The 15,631-nt window shown below is 40.1% G+C and overlaps 2 protein-coding genes across 2 annotated transcripts in view; one reads left to right on the top strand and one right to left on the bottom strand.

The window, feature by feature from the left end:
- Positions 1–222: 222 nt before the first annotated feature.
- HSP90B1 (heat shock protein 90 beta family member 1) lies at positions 223–14,747 on the bottom strand. Its single transcript, XM_081309507.1, has 18 exons — positions 14,553–14,747; positions 13,518–13,620; positions 12,774–12,915; positions 12,167–12,283; positions 11,081–11,412; positions 8,321–8,432; positions 7,997–8,116; positions 6,971–7,087; positions 6,066–6,203; positions 5,904–5,981; positions 5,684–5,749; positions 4,333–4,602; positions 3,821–4,066; positions 3,139–3,275; positions 2,111–2,189; positions 1,878–2,033; positions 780–905; positions 223–518 (listed from the first exon to the last, which is right to left on the bottom strand). The coding sequence occupies exons 1-18, from the start codon at positions 14,599–14,601 to the stop codon at positions 489–491; spliced, it is 2,418 nt and encodes an 805-aa protein (XP_081165633.1). The 5' UTR covers positions 14,602–14,747; the 3' UTR covers positions 223–488.
- Positions 14,748–14,888: 141 nt separating this feature from the next.
- Positions 14,889–15,631, top strand: part of LOC308658299 (putative tetratricopeptide repeat protein 41) — a gene marked incomplete at its 3' end in the record, with an annotated part of 89,616 nt that continues 88,873 nt past the window's right edge. Inside the window, exon 1 of the mRNA XM_081310860.1 lies at positions 14,889–15,493. The remainder of the gene's footprint in view (positions 15,494–15,631) is intronic.

Raw genomic sequence — 15,631 nt, 5'->3', positions numbered from 1 at the left:
TAGCCAGGCACAGTGGGTACATGTCTATAATCCCAGTGATGCAGGAGGCAGAGGCCAGGAAAACCACAGAGGCCCTGGGTTTAATTATCCAGTTATCAAAACAAATAAAAAACAAAAAACCCCCAAACAAAACAAATAAAAAACCCCCAAACAAACCAATCCACCAAAACACAAGTATCAGATGATAATTCTATACTATGCATTATGAAAATACAGGCAAAATGGTATTTGGGATTTTTTATTTTTATACACATGACGAGATTTTACACCAAGAATAGTCAGTTAAATAGTACAAATTTACATTCATGAGGAATGTTAAAAAAAATTCAACTAAAAAACCCACTTCTTCCTGTGACCCACAATCCCAACATTTTACAGTGCCGGGGAGAAGGGGGCTGGGGAGCGTCCAAAACAAGTCTCTCCCCCAAAAAAAATGACTTAAATTTCACATTCTCTCTCCACACAGGATCCAATGGTGAGAGTATAATTTACAATTCGTCTTTTTCAGCTGTAGATTGCTGTGAAAACAAACACAATAAAATGTTAAAAGCTAACAAAATCCCCAGTTTACAGAAAGGCCTTTCTTAAGACTGGCTGGAAAAAATGAAAGTGAGGGCATTCTTACAGAAAAAATTTGCTCAAGCACTTCAATTTGATATCACTATCAGACCTTTCTAAGCAGATGTCTGTTAAGACCCTTGCTCTAGTCGTAGCCCTAACTTTGTCTCAACTAGAATTTAGTGAGAGCTAAAGGTGCAACCCCACTCTTGCTGACATACCTTTGCTGTTTCTTGTTCTTCTTCTTCTGTTCCTGCGTCCAATTCTTCTTCGTCTTCGTCCTGCTCTGTCTCTTCGGCTGTGTCTTCAGCTGTGTCTTCAGGCTCTTCTTCTGGTTCTTCTTCCACCTAAGGACAACATCCATGAGCCCGTCAATACCTTGGATCTAGTTTCATTTTGCTTTAATGTGTAAGATCACTCCTATTATTCAGAACCACAGAGCAAACCCCTTAACTAGAGTTAACAGTCAAACTAAAAAGGAGGACAGACGAAAAGAAAAGGATATAAAAGAGGGGTTTTGCATCATTTATAGCATAATGCCTGAACTATGGGGATGTCAAACAATTATTTCAAAAAACAAATAATTTCAAAAAGTAGAAATATGGTTTGGGGTTGTGGCTCAGCAGTAGAGCACTCCCTAGCACACGCGAGGCCCTGGGATGAATCCTCAGCACCACATAAAAGTTAATAAAGGTATTGTGTTCAACTACAACCAAAAAATAAATATTTAACAAAAAATAAAAAGTAGAACTCTGGCAAGCTTTTCAAAGCTACCATTTTTTTTTTTTTAAAGAAAGTTCCAACTTCCCAACCATATTTTCCATCTTTTTTTTTTTTTTTAAAAAAATATATATATATTTTTAGGTGCTGATGGACCTTTATTTATTTATTTATATGTGGTGCTGAGAATCAAACCAGTGCCTCACACATAATGGGCAAGCACTTTACCACGGGGCTACACTATAGCCCCAGCTACTACCTCCCTTAATCATGCAAAGGCCCCTGCTTTTGGTGGTATTAGGGTTCAAAGGATGTTTTTTTTTTTTTTTAATTTTTGAGAGTCTTGCTAAATTGCCAAAGCTGGCCTTGAACCTTAGCCTTCCAAGTAGCTGGGATTATCAGGGATGGACACTACTGGTGCAGGAGCCTACTCTTAGAAGAAAACCTACGTGGATGGGCACTGTGGTGTACACCTGATACCATGTCACCAGAAAAAGGATTGGGGATTCGGAGGTCAATCTGGGATACAAAAACAAAACAAAAACACAAAACAACAACAAAATGCAACCAACTTATGTGGGACAGTTGGTGATACAAACCTTTGCTTCAGGGTCAATGTTTAAACTGAGGCGAAGCATTCTTTCTATTCTGTCTCCATATGCTTTAGTGTCTGGCAGAAGGTATCCTGACCGAAGAGTTGCCGTTTCAAACAAAACCACAGCAAGATCTAAAACCGTCTTGTCATCTTCATCTTCCTGAGATGGAAGAAGTTGCACTTGATTAAGATTTTCAGATTTAAGACAACAAAGAGGATCAGTGCAACATTACTCACTTTAACTCGGCGAAGCATGTCTCTGATCAGTGGATGTCTGGGATTAATTTCAAATGTTTTCTTCTGACTGGCATAGTAACTGCAAAGGGACAAAATGAACATTAATAAAACATCAAATTTTAGGGTTCCTACATTTCTTTTACCCTAACCTTGATAATTACAGAGAATAAGTATTGGAAAAAATCAAAATGTATTTATATTACTCCCTTTTAAAGGCAGATATGCATGGCTAAAAAAAGTGAAATAAAAGGAAGCTAATTTGGGAGCTGGGATTGTGGCTCAGCGGTAGAGCACTTGCCTCACACAGATCCTCAGCACCACTTAAAAAAGGAAGCTATTTTATATTTAGTGAAGAGTCCCAAGTACCTAAAGCAGTGCTGAGTGGGTGACCCGATTTAATGTCTGCATATTCCCTTAGTACTGTAATTGAAGCACTGCCTCCCAAGTTCTGGGTGCCACTTGAATGACACTTTCTCCACAATGCCTTCATCTACATGGTTCCAAAACCAATCTAAGACAGGGAAGAACCATATCTATCCCTACCCCTGATATAATTGTTACCTATGTAAGGCTTAGGTTGTGCTTTGATCTGTCATCCTGACTAGTCTCAATGTCTCAAAGACAGAAGATTTGTCTACTTCTGACTCACGTACACAGGCACAGTAAGTTCAATTGTTTATTAAATGGAAGGCAACTTCCTGTTAATTAAACATTTACTGGAAAAGACATAAATAATTATTATATGTTGATGAGCCATCATGCACAAGTATGACTTCATATAACCTAATGCAAAAGTAAAAATATGTAGAACAGATTAAGAAAACCTCCATTTGTTTGTAAAACATTATGCAAAAATGCATGAGTTAAATGCCTTTTCTTTACCAATCCAAGGGGGAATCCCTTTGTAAACTTTCTGTCTACCTAATACACAGGCAGTGGAGGACACTCAACGCTAGGCTCTGTATAGAAGCAGGTGTTTGGACAAAATCTAGCATGCTGGCAGGGCTCTCCCTCCCCAGGGTGCTTACTTGGTGGAGATGTCCTTGCCCGTCTGATATGCCTGGGCTTTCATGATCCTCTCCATGTTGCCAGACCATCCGTACTGGCTGGCCACAAGAGCGCACGGAGACTCTGTCAGGCGCTGTGATACCACAGCTTTTTCAATCTTAGGGTGAGAAACAAAAGTTGGTATCAGGTATGGCCACTTAGAAATTGTATTTCAACTTCCTAAGATTTTGTCACTTAAAATCATGAATAGGGGTAGATCATAAAAGAAATTTTCATTCAGTTTAGGAACTCTTCAGGGATGCTCTTATTTAATAAACTGAATTTTTCAGTCAGAAAAACTTAAAACACCAAACCCCACCCAACTCCGTACAGGGAATTGAAGCTAGGGAGGCTCTACCACTGAGCTACATCCCCAGTTCTTTTTATTTTGAGGCCTGGTCTCGCTAAATTGCTCAGGCAGGTCTTGAACTTTTGATCCTTCTCCCTTAGCCTGAGTAGCTGGGATTCAGGCATGTGCCACTCGGCATGGTAACACCAACTTTTAAAGCATATAAAACAAATTTACTTGTAAAACTTAAGTTATTATAATAGTAATATTAAACTATAGAAAAGTTTTAAGTTCTTCCTCCCAAGAATGTAATCAATAATATATTTCTTAAATATGGGTGCTAAAATTTCAATTTATAATTTTCAAAAGAATACCTTGTCCTTAAGGGCTTTATCTTTCATCCAGTTGAGCAGAGGCTCAAATTCCTTCTCAGTTGCTTCTCGACTCTCCTTAGTTTTCTCACTTTCATCAAATTTCACTCCTTCCTTGGCAACATTCTGAAACCTCTTCCCATCAAACTCAGGAAGGGCCTGAATACAATATTCATCCACAGGTTCTGTGAGGTAAATGACTTCATAGCCCTTTTTCAGAAGTCGCTCAACAAACGGAGAAGATTCGGCCTATAAAATTAAGGGAATTAATGAAAATCTTCCAAGTTTGGCCTTGGCATAATCATCTGTCCTACTAGCTAACTTATGTAGCATTAGTAGAGCCATCTGAAAGTGATTATTATTAAGAAGTGACTATCCTGTCAGTGACAGACCAGTCCTGAGAACTACTATAGTCACAAAATTAATTTGTCCTTTTTTTCCCCTCAAGAGTTGGCTCTAAATCCCCAGTTTCCCACCAAGATCCCTGAGGGCTGTACATGTATACTTCACCTTACCTCTTTTCTGCTGGACCCAGCCATGAAGTAGATTTTGTCCTGTTTCTCCTTCATTCGTTCCACATACTGGTCTAGACTAGTAATATCAGTTGGATGATGAGACGACTGGAATCTAAGAAGTTTAGCAAGACGTGTTCGATTAGAGTGGTCTTCAATCACACCAAGCTTGATGTTGGTACCAAATTCTTTCCAAAAAGTATCATTGTATTTCTCATCAGCAATCTTCTTGATCATGTCTAGCGTTTTACGGACAAGCTTCTTCCTGATCACCTAAACAAAATTCAAGGGTAACAGATTAGAAGAGTCCATCTCAAAATCTTTTTTGAGAATGTAAGGGTCCAGGGGAGCAATAGTAAAAGATACAAAGACATGCACCATCACTGCTGTTGAAGGGGTGGGGATTGGAGGAACACTTGTACACCAGACTGAGCTGAAATTAGGCTCAGTGTAAATAATCATATTGTGGATCTGTTCTTTTCAGTTTTTGTTTTGGTACCAGGAATCAAACCCAAGGTTGCTTAGGCTACATCCTCAGCTTTTTATTTTGATAGGGTCTCACTACATTGCTTAGGGCCTTGCCAAGTTGCTGAGGCTGGCCCTGAACATGCAGTCCTCCTGCCCCAGCCTTCCAAATCAATGGGGATTACAGATGTGTGCCACCATTCCAAAACACATTGTGCCTTCAATGTTGATATTCTAATTTTAGAACTGATGCTAAGTTGCTAAGGCTGGCAACTAATCCTCTTGCCTCAGCCTCCTGAGTTGCTGGATTACAGACATGTGCAAATGACGTACTAAAATTCTTTTTAGAATCTAAACAAAGTGAATAAATGGGATATTTCCAAATATTTTAAACAGAAAACTAGAAAGTCTTCTAATTACAAAATTACTAGGGGAAAAGATTTAATGAAAGGCTTGATAAATTAAGTGGTATGTGATAAAGGTTATTATGATAAATTTGTTAATTGTGGAACAGGTAGTAGGTACATACAGATATTCACTGCACAATTTTATTGTTTTTTCCATTTGTTTGAAATCTTATTATTAAATGTTAGGGAGAGGACTGGAGTTGTGGCTTAGGGGCAGAGCATTTGCCTTGCATGGGTGAGGTACTGGGTTCAATCCTCAGTACCACATAAAAATAAAGATATTGTGTCTGTCTACAACTGAAAAAAAAAAATGGGTTAGGGTTAGGGAGAAAGAAATCAGATTCTTAAGATCTGATAATCCCAGAGTGATAGTTCTTTTGAATGGTCAAGGATTAGATTCAAAATCTGTTTGCTTCACTAATTGAGTCTGTCTTCGGAACCCAATCCAAAAGCAAAATGGCCAGTCTCTGTAGAGCCCTCACCTTAAGCAGTTTATGTTGCTGAAGAGTCTCACGGGAAACATTCAAGGGGAGATCATCTGAGTCCACCTGCAGGATGGCAAAATAAAGTTCTGTGAGCAGTAAAACACTGGAATAAAAGCAACGCCAAACCTTCCCCAAAACCCAAGACGGCAGAAAACAAAAAACAACATGGCAAACCCCCCACTCCAGCATCCCCTGCCCCCAATCTTTAGATACTTACAACACCCTTGACAAAATTAAGGTACTTAGGCATCATATCATGGAAGTCATCTGTGATGAACACGCGACGCACATACAGCTAAGCAGAGAGAAGAGAACAGTTACTTTCTAGAAATCACACCTTCAAAATTTAAACGCAGCTTATACTACACTAAAGACTCACCTTAATGTAATCGCTCTTCTTTGATCCATATTCATCAAATAGACCACGTGGAGCAGATGTGGGCACAAATAAAATTGATTTGAAGGTAACTTCCCCTTCAGCAGTAAAGTGGATATAAGCCATGGGGTCATCACTTTCCTAAGGAAGGTTGGAATTCAGTCATTCAAGAGGCACAGGAAAAAGAAGTGCAAAGGCTAAGCAATAGCAGGGAAGGAACATCAGCACCCAGTCTAAAATGACAGATTTATACAAACCACTTCATGAAAAAGTACAAGGACAGATTTCCTCCATGAAATTAGGGCTCCAGAAATTCATATAAAGAGGGACATAAATACCAATAGTCACAAATTCTCTGGGTCTTTTTTATCCATTACTGAACCCATATTAGTTTTCTGGGTATGTTAAAATTGATTTCACGTGTCCTAATTTTTAATTATGGCTTCTAAATATTTTAAAATCACACGTGGCTAACATTGTCTAATACAGTTGCCCAAGTAATACATGCAATGCACTTTCAAGTTCATGGAAATCATGGAATCAGACCAAGAGTTAAAACCTACAGGATGTGGAATAAAGAGAAAAGAACAAATACTGTCACAGGACACAAGTTTTATATATCCATGCTAAGTCCTTTAACATACTGTATTAGTTGTTCAAAATGCTATCTGGAGAAACATTAACTTAAAACAGTCAAACATAAATCAACCCTAATTTTGGATTCTCAAGAGTTAAAAAATACATAATATACAGGATTAAGGAGGAAATAACTTTTAGTCCCAAAACTATTTTAAAACATTCTTCATTTACTATCTCTTCCATGGGTTCCTCCACATGGTCACATATCATATTCAGTTAAACTAATATGGTAATGTTTTATCTGCTCATTATTCTAACATAATATTTACCTTTGAAAATGATTTGTAGAAAGCTTTGTATTCATCATCTTCTACTTCTTTTGATGGTCGCTGCCATATTGGTTTGATATCATTCATAAGTTCCCAATCCCACACTGTTTTTTCAACCTGAAGTTAACAGTATTTGGTTAGTTTAGTTAACCCAGTTGGAACCGTTAACTTCAGTGAGTTTTAAAAAGAATAAAGCACCAGAGGATACCTGTTATCTGGCATGGTTTCTGGCCCTGGATCAAATACTTAAAAAGCAAAGTCCTCACACCCCATGTTTATCTAATATATATAATACAAAAAGGCAACTGGATAACATGGTAACTAATAAAAGCCAATTAACTGCTGGGTGTTAGGGCAAGAGGATGGCAAGTTTGAAGCCAGGCTAGACAACTTAGCTAGACCTTGTCACAATAAATAAAAAGGAAGGGGGATGTAGTTTAGCGGTCAAGTACCACCAGGTTCAATCCCCAGTCCCATTCCCCTCACCCCACACACACATACCACAAACCCAACAGGTTAAAATGTCATTTTTTGAGAATTTGCTTGCTTATTAGCACATGCAAGACCCCCAGCACCACCAAAAAAGAAAGCAAGACAGCCAGCTAATATTTTACACTAGGGATCCCTCAACAACTACCACCAATACTTCTACTTTGCTAAGAAAAAACAAAACAAACAAACATCATCACCACCACCACCACCACCACCAAAACTCTTACTTTTTAATTCCAACATAAAAGAACAAGAAGATGCAGAAAGTTTTTTTAGGAACTTAAAATTCAGAATACATAAGCCAGCAGTCCTAGGAAGTACAGAGAAGTCAGAAATTCTCTTAATAAAGATGACCCATGTTTGATACTTAAAACCTAGGAAACACACATAACATGCCAATAAACTGAGTTTTAAAGCTCGGGTCACCTGGAAAAAGGAGAGCTCTAAAAACTGAAGCTTCTCTCAAATTAGCCTGGACACACATGGGTTTGCAGGCTAAGCAATATTTTAAGCCGGGGGAGGAAGCGGACCTACTTTTTTAGTTTTTGGTTTCTTCTCTTCATCCTCTTCTTCTACTGCAGCTTCATCATCAGATTCTTCTTTTTCTTCTTTGGCTGCTTCTTCTTCTTCCATGGGTTCTTCCACAGTTTCAGTCTGTTAAAGTTAAAAGTACAATTATGGTTAAACTCATGCATTCAAGAACTCTGGTTTTATAAAATGAAAAATTACATTATAGCTCAACTAAGTAAACCCCAGTAGTATTGATCCTTGACTTAAAGAACCACATTTAACTTTCACTGTTACAAGTTAAACATTTAAATATATGCCAAGATAATAAGTTTTACTGATTAGATTTACCTTGCTGCTCCATACATAAATGGGAAAATTGATAAACTGCGAATATTTTTTGACGAGATTTTTAATTGTATCCAATTCAAGGTAATCAGATGCTTCTTCTTTTAAGACAAGGCTGCAAGGAAAATAACCCATTTAGACATATTCAAGATTTACAAAACTTGATTATAAACTTCTCTAAATATCTTGTTAATGGTAATAGCTGACAGTTCTATGTAATCCAAGATGTCCCCATTATTCATGTTAAGAACTGTCCATCACCAACAGGGCTCGTGAGCTAAATATACCACGTGTGGACATACTACAGGTCAGAATCTTCCCTTAAGTAGAAAATATTTTAGCATAAAACAAAAATGTTGGGTTTCTTTTTTCAAGGCGATAAAGCATGAATGAAACATTCTGTAGAAAAATGGAATTACATGCATTCTTGTGGCTCTTACTGTTTTTCTAGAAATTACTAATTATTATAAATAATGATTCCTAATAAAAACATGATTCCTTAAAAAACTAGCAATTAGTTGCCATAATGGACAGCAAATGTCAGAACATTTCCACTATGACTGGGCAGTGTTAGTTTACTGTAGCACTGCCCACTCTTCTGCAAATCTCTCCTCCACCTACAAGTCATAACACATTCCCAAAGAAGCAGATAGCTCATATCGATGTTTGTGCTCCCAGTTAAGTAAGGGAAATGGTATATTCATGTTATCCCTGTCTCAGAAAGCTTATTATAGTTTAGTGGCAACTGCCAATAAGTAGAGGACATGAGAGTTTAGCAAGACAACTAGGTAGGTCTCTGATCTCAGGGTACATGTCCTAGTGACATGGGGGAGATAAGAAGTTCTATTTTGGATACAGCTAGAGGCTGATGGTTCGACAATTTAGTTAAGGTGTTAAAAGGCAAGTAGATACATGAGCATAGAGCCTAAATCTAGGCAAGGGGTTGGCCAACTATACCTGGCACCCATAAAATCCTGTATTAGGACACATCTTCATATATTTTGTATTATTGTCTTTAAGCCAAAATGGCAGAGTTGTGATGAACCTTATAGCCCACAAGCAGAAAATAATTATTAGTTGGCTTTTTATAAGAAAGTCTACTGACTCCTCATCTATACTAATATGGATTTAAGAGAATCTAAGGCCAGGGCAGAAGATAAAACTGTATGAGGAACTCAGGGATGATGAGGAAAGGGTGGAAATTTAGAGAATGAGATCATTAACATTCAAGAAAGAAGGGGCTAGGAATATAACTCAGTTGGTAGAGTGCTTGCCTTGCATGCACAAGGCCCTGGGTTCAATCCCACCACCACCAAAAGGAAGAAAAAAAAAAAGGCAAAGAAAATTTTTGAAAAGACAAGTATGGTTATGAAGACTACAAACTCACTAGAGTGTTTGAAACTAAATAAACAATGTCAATTTATAAAAAAACCTCTGATTTCACTGGATTTAGCAACAAAGTTCACTAATGACATATTTCAATACGAAAGGTGGATAAAAATCAAAACAGTGGGCTGGACTGAGGTGTAGACAGAAGATCAAGTAAGGCAAAGGCAAGTACTGTCAGCCTTTCATATCCATGGGTTTCACATCAATAGATTCAACCCACCACAAATCAAAAATGTTACGTTACTGCTGACTTGTTCCATGCAGTCAGGCCTATGAAGGTTAATTATGGCTGCCTCTGTACCAAACGTGTCAATTTTTGCCTTGTCTTTATTCCCTAAACAAAACAGAATAACTATTTTACATATATTTATATCATATTAGGTACTATAAATAATCTAGAGATGGTTTAAAGAATATGGGAGGGAGGATGTATGTAAATCATATGCAAATACTTATGACTTTATATAAGGATTTGAGCATCTGTGAATTTCAGTATCCATGGGGGTCCTGGAACCAATCCCCAGCAGAAAATTGCAGAGGGGGAGAGGGCGTGTGCCAGAAAGTAAAGGGGGCCCATGACACTATCTGCCTGCCTCTCCTTCTTCCACAAGTATTTGAACATTCACATATTGCGGGGAAAGTAACCTAGAGGGGGTCTGGGGATGTGGCTCAAGTGGTAGCGCGCTCGCCTGGCATGCGTGCGGCCTGGGTTCGATCCTCAGCACCACATACCAACAAAGATGTTGTGTCCGCCGAGAACTAAAAAATAAATATTAAAAATTCTCTCTCTCCTCTCTCACAAAAAAAAAAAAGAAAGAAAGAAAGAAAGTAACCTAGAGGGAAAATCCTGACTTTAATTTAAAAAAATGGGGAAGAAATTTATGCTTAGTCTTTGAGAGCAGCTTTAGGAAAAAAAAATGTGTAACACCTCTCCATGTAGTAGGAAGAACAAAAGTAATTTTATCAAACATAAATTTCATGATCTCATTTAATTCTCACAAATCTCTCAGAATGGTACAGCAGTAGCTAATTTAGTGCCAGGAACAGAAGTAGAACTTGACTGAACTGCCTGGTACTTCTGTTTTATCAGTCAAATATAAGAGGGAGTCACATAGTGAGGCAGGATCTTCATCTTGTCATTTCCTTGACTTCTTTTTCTTCTTCCTTTGGCCTTTCTACACAAGTTCCTCAATGTGCCCAGCCCTTTTCCCACCCTCAAATATTATATTCAAATTATGAGAGTTGTTCAAATTCCTCATTTAATAAGCAAGGAAATTAGGGCCCACAAAAAACCACTTGCCCAGAGAACCAGAACTGGAGACTCAAGATTCTCACTATGATTATTAATTCTTATTAGGAATCAGTAATACTCACGTGATTGTTGTTCCCCGTCCTAGAGTATTTCCTCGTGGGTCAGCAATTACAGAAAATTCATTGGAGTCAGACTCCCAGATGTGCTGGGTATCATTGTTATGTTTTGATGTGACAATAACCTTATCTGCTACAAGGAAGGCAGAATAGAAACCAACACCAAACTGGCCAATCAATTCAGAAGTTGACTGGCTATCTTCTTGTGCTTCAGTCATTTTGTTTAAAAATTCACTTGTCCCAGATTTGGCTATGGTACCAAGGTTTTTAACCAACTCTTCTCTGGTCATTCCTACACCAGTGTCTGTGACATGTAGTAGGTTTTTCTCCTTGTCACACTAAAAGCAAGACAAGAACCAGATAGTTACCCTCAAAGGAAAAAAATTTATAGAAAAATAAATTTTATGTTTTGCCTATTTCTTTGATAGGAAACAAAACACTGACTCTATACTTGAATGATTCCTATATTAGGAATCTGTGGTGATCATTCATGTTCTTCAATAAACACCCCTGGCTCTGTCTCCACAAAAATGGTAGGATTTTATTTCCTTCCACTTTTGAGTGAGGCCATGTGATTAGTTCTGGCTAGTGAGTTGCAAGTGGGAGCCTAGTGGTAGCTTTTAGGCTGAGCCTTTAATTGGTCTGCGACCCTCTGAGCTCTGTGTGTCATGGCAACCAGCTACACTCCAGATGGCTGCTCAATCAGCCTGAGTCCTGGTGGGAGGATGAGGTAGAGTAAAAGCCTATGTAGCCTATGGAATGATTTAAGCCAGAAGTCAGCATATTTTTCAGTTAAAGGACCAGACATAAATATTTTTTAGGCTTTGTAAATCACAGGTCCCTGTCACAATGATTACTGCCAGTGTAGATGAAAGCAGTCATTGATACAAATGGATACAGTTGTGTTCTCATAAAACTTTTTTAAAATAAAAATAGGCAAACAGATTTGGCCCACATCCTAGTTTGCTGACTCCTGAGTTAAACAACTGAAACTAGGGGGTTACTTGTCACTATAGACTAAGGTTGCCTTTCTTGACCAATAGGGCTTTCCTTTCTCAAAGGATTCAAGAGAAAAAGATTATCTATGCTTACCTTAATTTTGACAGTTAATTCCTCATTTCCAGAAAGCGCATTTTCATCAGTTAGTGATATTAGCCTTATCTTATCTAAAGCATCAGAAGCATTGGAAATCAGTTCTCTCAGGAAAATCTAAAGTCAGATTTAATACACTTAGATTACCTTCAAGATACAACAAGAAGTTGAATTTCACGTGAAACATACTTTATTTCTCCTTTGTACCCTTGAAAAAGCACTCTAAACTTCTTAATGATATACGGATGGTTTTATTCATTGGTAAAAGGATTGTAGCAACTATAACATACCCGAACTGGTTAAGAGTAGTAACTTTATTCTCCTACCAGTGATTTTCAGGTATGCAACACACAAAAGCTTATGTTTGTGTGAATGCCCTTAAGACTCAAGTATTTAGCAGACCATGAACACATCAGAAGGGAAAAGGAAAAGAAGGAAAAATATCCAATGCTCCCCACCCCCTGCATATATTGGCAGCAATTCTTGTACGTATTGGGTCAACTTGGTCAACTAACTACTTGGAATGACTACGTACTTAAATTTACTATGAAAAGAAACAAATATGCCACTGTACAGAGACAAGACTATCCTAACTACATGTGCTTACCTCTTTATTTTTATATAACGAATTGATGATAAGTTTCATCATCCTGTTAACTTCAGCTTGGAAGGCAAACTTTTCAGATTTCTCTCTAAGTTCTCTTATTTGTGATGCATTTAATCCATCCAACTGTATAGCTTCTTCCTCTCTAAGAAAATCAGATAAACAAATATAGCCGGTGATGAGAACACAATTAGCCGCTTAAGATTGTCTTGCAGGTTAAAAGGGCAAAATATAAATTTTTATGAAACATCTTTTATATTGTAGGTCCTTATTATGTTATCACAGTAGGTTACCTTTCACATTGAGCTGGGTATTCTCAGTTCTTAAAATTGCCAGAAAAATAAACACAACCTTCTTTTACTAAAAAACCAAATTCATACTCATGTGTGGTCCATAGTAAGGACTTCAAAAAATTTTCACTGAGTCCTAAAAGGCCAAAATTTAAAACATTGCTCAAATGACAGAAATTCTGTTTTTTAAATTACTAATATATAAGGAATCTAAATGAAAGTCTAAATAAAATCTAAATGAAGGTCGTTTCTAAGGTCTTAGAAAATTTATTAACTAATATTCTGAAATAGGTATCAACATAGTTTTCAAAGGAATTCACTCCATTTTTGTTCTTCTTTTTCAAGTATTTGAACACAGAATGTTATACTTAATCTGGATCTTTGAAGAAACCAAAGCAGCTACTGGATCCCACAACCTTCATGGGGCTTATGTATATAGTTGCAAATGAACACAGACCTCTGTACTACTTCATCATCTGTCCTTGAGCCTTCTCTGCTTTTGCCCAGGTCCTCTTCCACTGTACCATCCACATCGACTTCATCGTCAGCTCTAACTGACCCTGAAGAAAGATTGAACATCGGAAAACTCTTCAACATTGTTGCTTCCTTTGCTTCGCAGAATATGCTCAAACAGGGCAAGGGTAGGTGTTGCAAAATCCAGTGGGTAAATGTGGGAGGTGGGGATGGAAGAAAGGATCTACTTAAGTCAGCACATTTCTTATTTAAGTTGAGATGCTGAGGTCCCCAAGTAGAATCTGAAACACGGAGGCGGCCATCTCTTCCAAACAGCGTCCTTCCGAGATTCTTTATAAATAACATTTGGCAGAGTGATACCAGGCCCCATCTACACCCACACGTGTTGCGCACAGCCGAGACAAGGCCTCCAACTGACCAAATCAAAACTTGGGCCTTTCTTTTCATGGGTCAGAATACAAACCGAATTTGTGCAATTTCTGGCTCGGGAAACTGAAATTGGGCCCAGGGTGCTGAGAAGGGGAAGAACCAAGCTGGAGCAAAACTGAATTAAACACCCAGACACTGCCATTCCGCTGGCGACAGGCCCCACGCTCCGGAGACCGGCCTCTAAGAACCGAAACGCGCTCGCGGGGAGTCCGCAAGGCTGGGGGAAGGGGTCTTCCAGAGCGGACAGGCAAAGGTTGCAGCGGCCGACAAAACTCCTCCGGGAGGGGCATCCGCAATGCTCCCCGGGGAACGAGAGCCCGAGAGAGAGGCCCCACCCCGGTAGCTGAGACCTCCGTGCGCGCTACTATGAGATCTGCTGGGGATTTAAATCAACCTATTCGATTTCTTTTCTTTCCAGAGGAAGAAGAAAGTAAAGGTAATCCCCTGAGCCTCTTTCGAGGAAAGGCAATGGCCCGTGTGGCCCGCCGCAGGCCCTAATATCCCCATTCCTGGTCCAACGCCCCCAGAACCTTCGAGAAGCGGCCGAGCTGGAGGAGGGGGGGGTGTCCTGTCCCCTCAGATCACTCACCGAAGGTCAGGAGGATGCAGCAGAGGCCCAGCACCCACAGGGCCTTCATGGCGCGTGGCCGGTGAGTCTCAAGTCTCTTTTGACCGCAGGAGCCGCCTCCGCCCCCCCCACCCCGGAGCTCAGATCCTCACACCTCTAGCCGCGCGGTCCGCCCACTACACCCTAAGCAGGTCGGGCCGCTTTTCACCCCGGCTTCTCGCGGGCGGGGGACGGGAAACACGAATCTACCAATCGCGCCGCACCACGCACCCTCTGTACCCAATCGGTACGCGTGGTGGGGACCAGAGTCCACCAATCGGAGCTGTCCAGGTGCGGTGTCCGATGCCCGAAGCGTGGCTCCTTCTGATTGGTCTCCCGTAGCAGCTTTTGTCCAATCAAATGGCTCCGCGGGCCCTCACACGCGGGACCACCCCTTTGCCTGGGAAGACTTGGCCTCTGAGGGAAGCCGTCCAATGAACGTAGCTCGCAACGCGTCCATCCTCTTCGAGGGGTCGCGGTGAAACCACTTCCGGATCCTAGAGAGCGTTTATTCCGTGACCAGGGGGAACGGTAGCCATGGCAACGCACTTTTTTACGTTTTTCCCGTCTGGAGTCACGGAGCGAGCCCTTTCAGCCCGACGTTCGCAGCCAGCTTTGTATCTGGTAGTGCTTCTCGGAAAAGAAAAACACGTGAGGCACTGAAAATCCTCCGGAACGCTTTTGGATTGGGGTGGTGAGAAACCACAGCTCCCGGCGTGCGACATACTAGGCCTACGCTGTTTTGAATGCTGGGAATCGTAGTCTTTGGCCTCTGGGCCAACTACGTAGTTTGGCCCTTTCACATTCTCCCGGCGTCTCTTTGCGGGAACTCTGTCCTCCGTGTTTTAGGATTTATACCTCGTTCTGACTGCAGCAGATATCTGTGGTTACTCCAAGGCTCCAGCGTACACAGCTTTCAAAAGGTCGCCGCGCCTTGGCCAAGGCCACCCTATGTTCTGGGGGTGGGCCCCAGTCTGGGTTCAGCCTTTGACTCGGGAACACGCGTTTCCGAATCTGGCATTTAGCGCGTTACGTAGACAGCTGGAGCCTCCACTCCTCTG

Source organism: Spermophilus citellus (genome assembly GCF_964194105.1).
Source record: "Spermophilus citellus genome assembly, chromosome: 10".
Taxonomy (NCBI): domain Eukaryota; kingdom Metazoa; phylum Chordata; class Mammalia; order Rodentia; family Sciuridae; genus Spermophilus; species Spermophilus citellus.
Note: the sequence above shows the minus strand (reverse complement) of the source record. Positions and strands in the feature narration are given on the sequence as shown.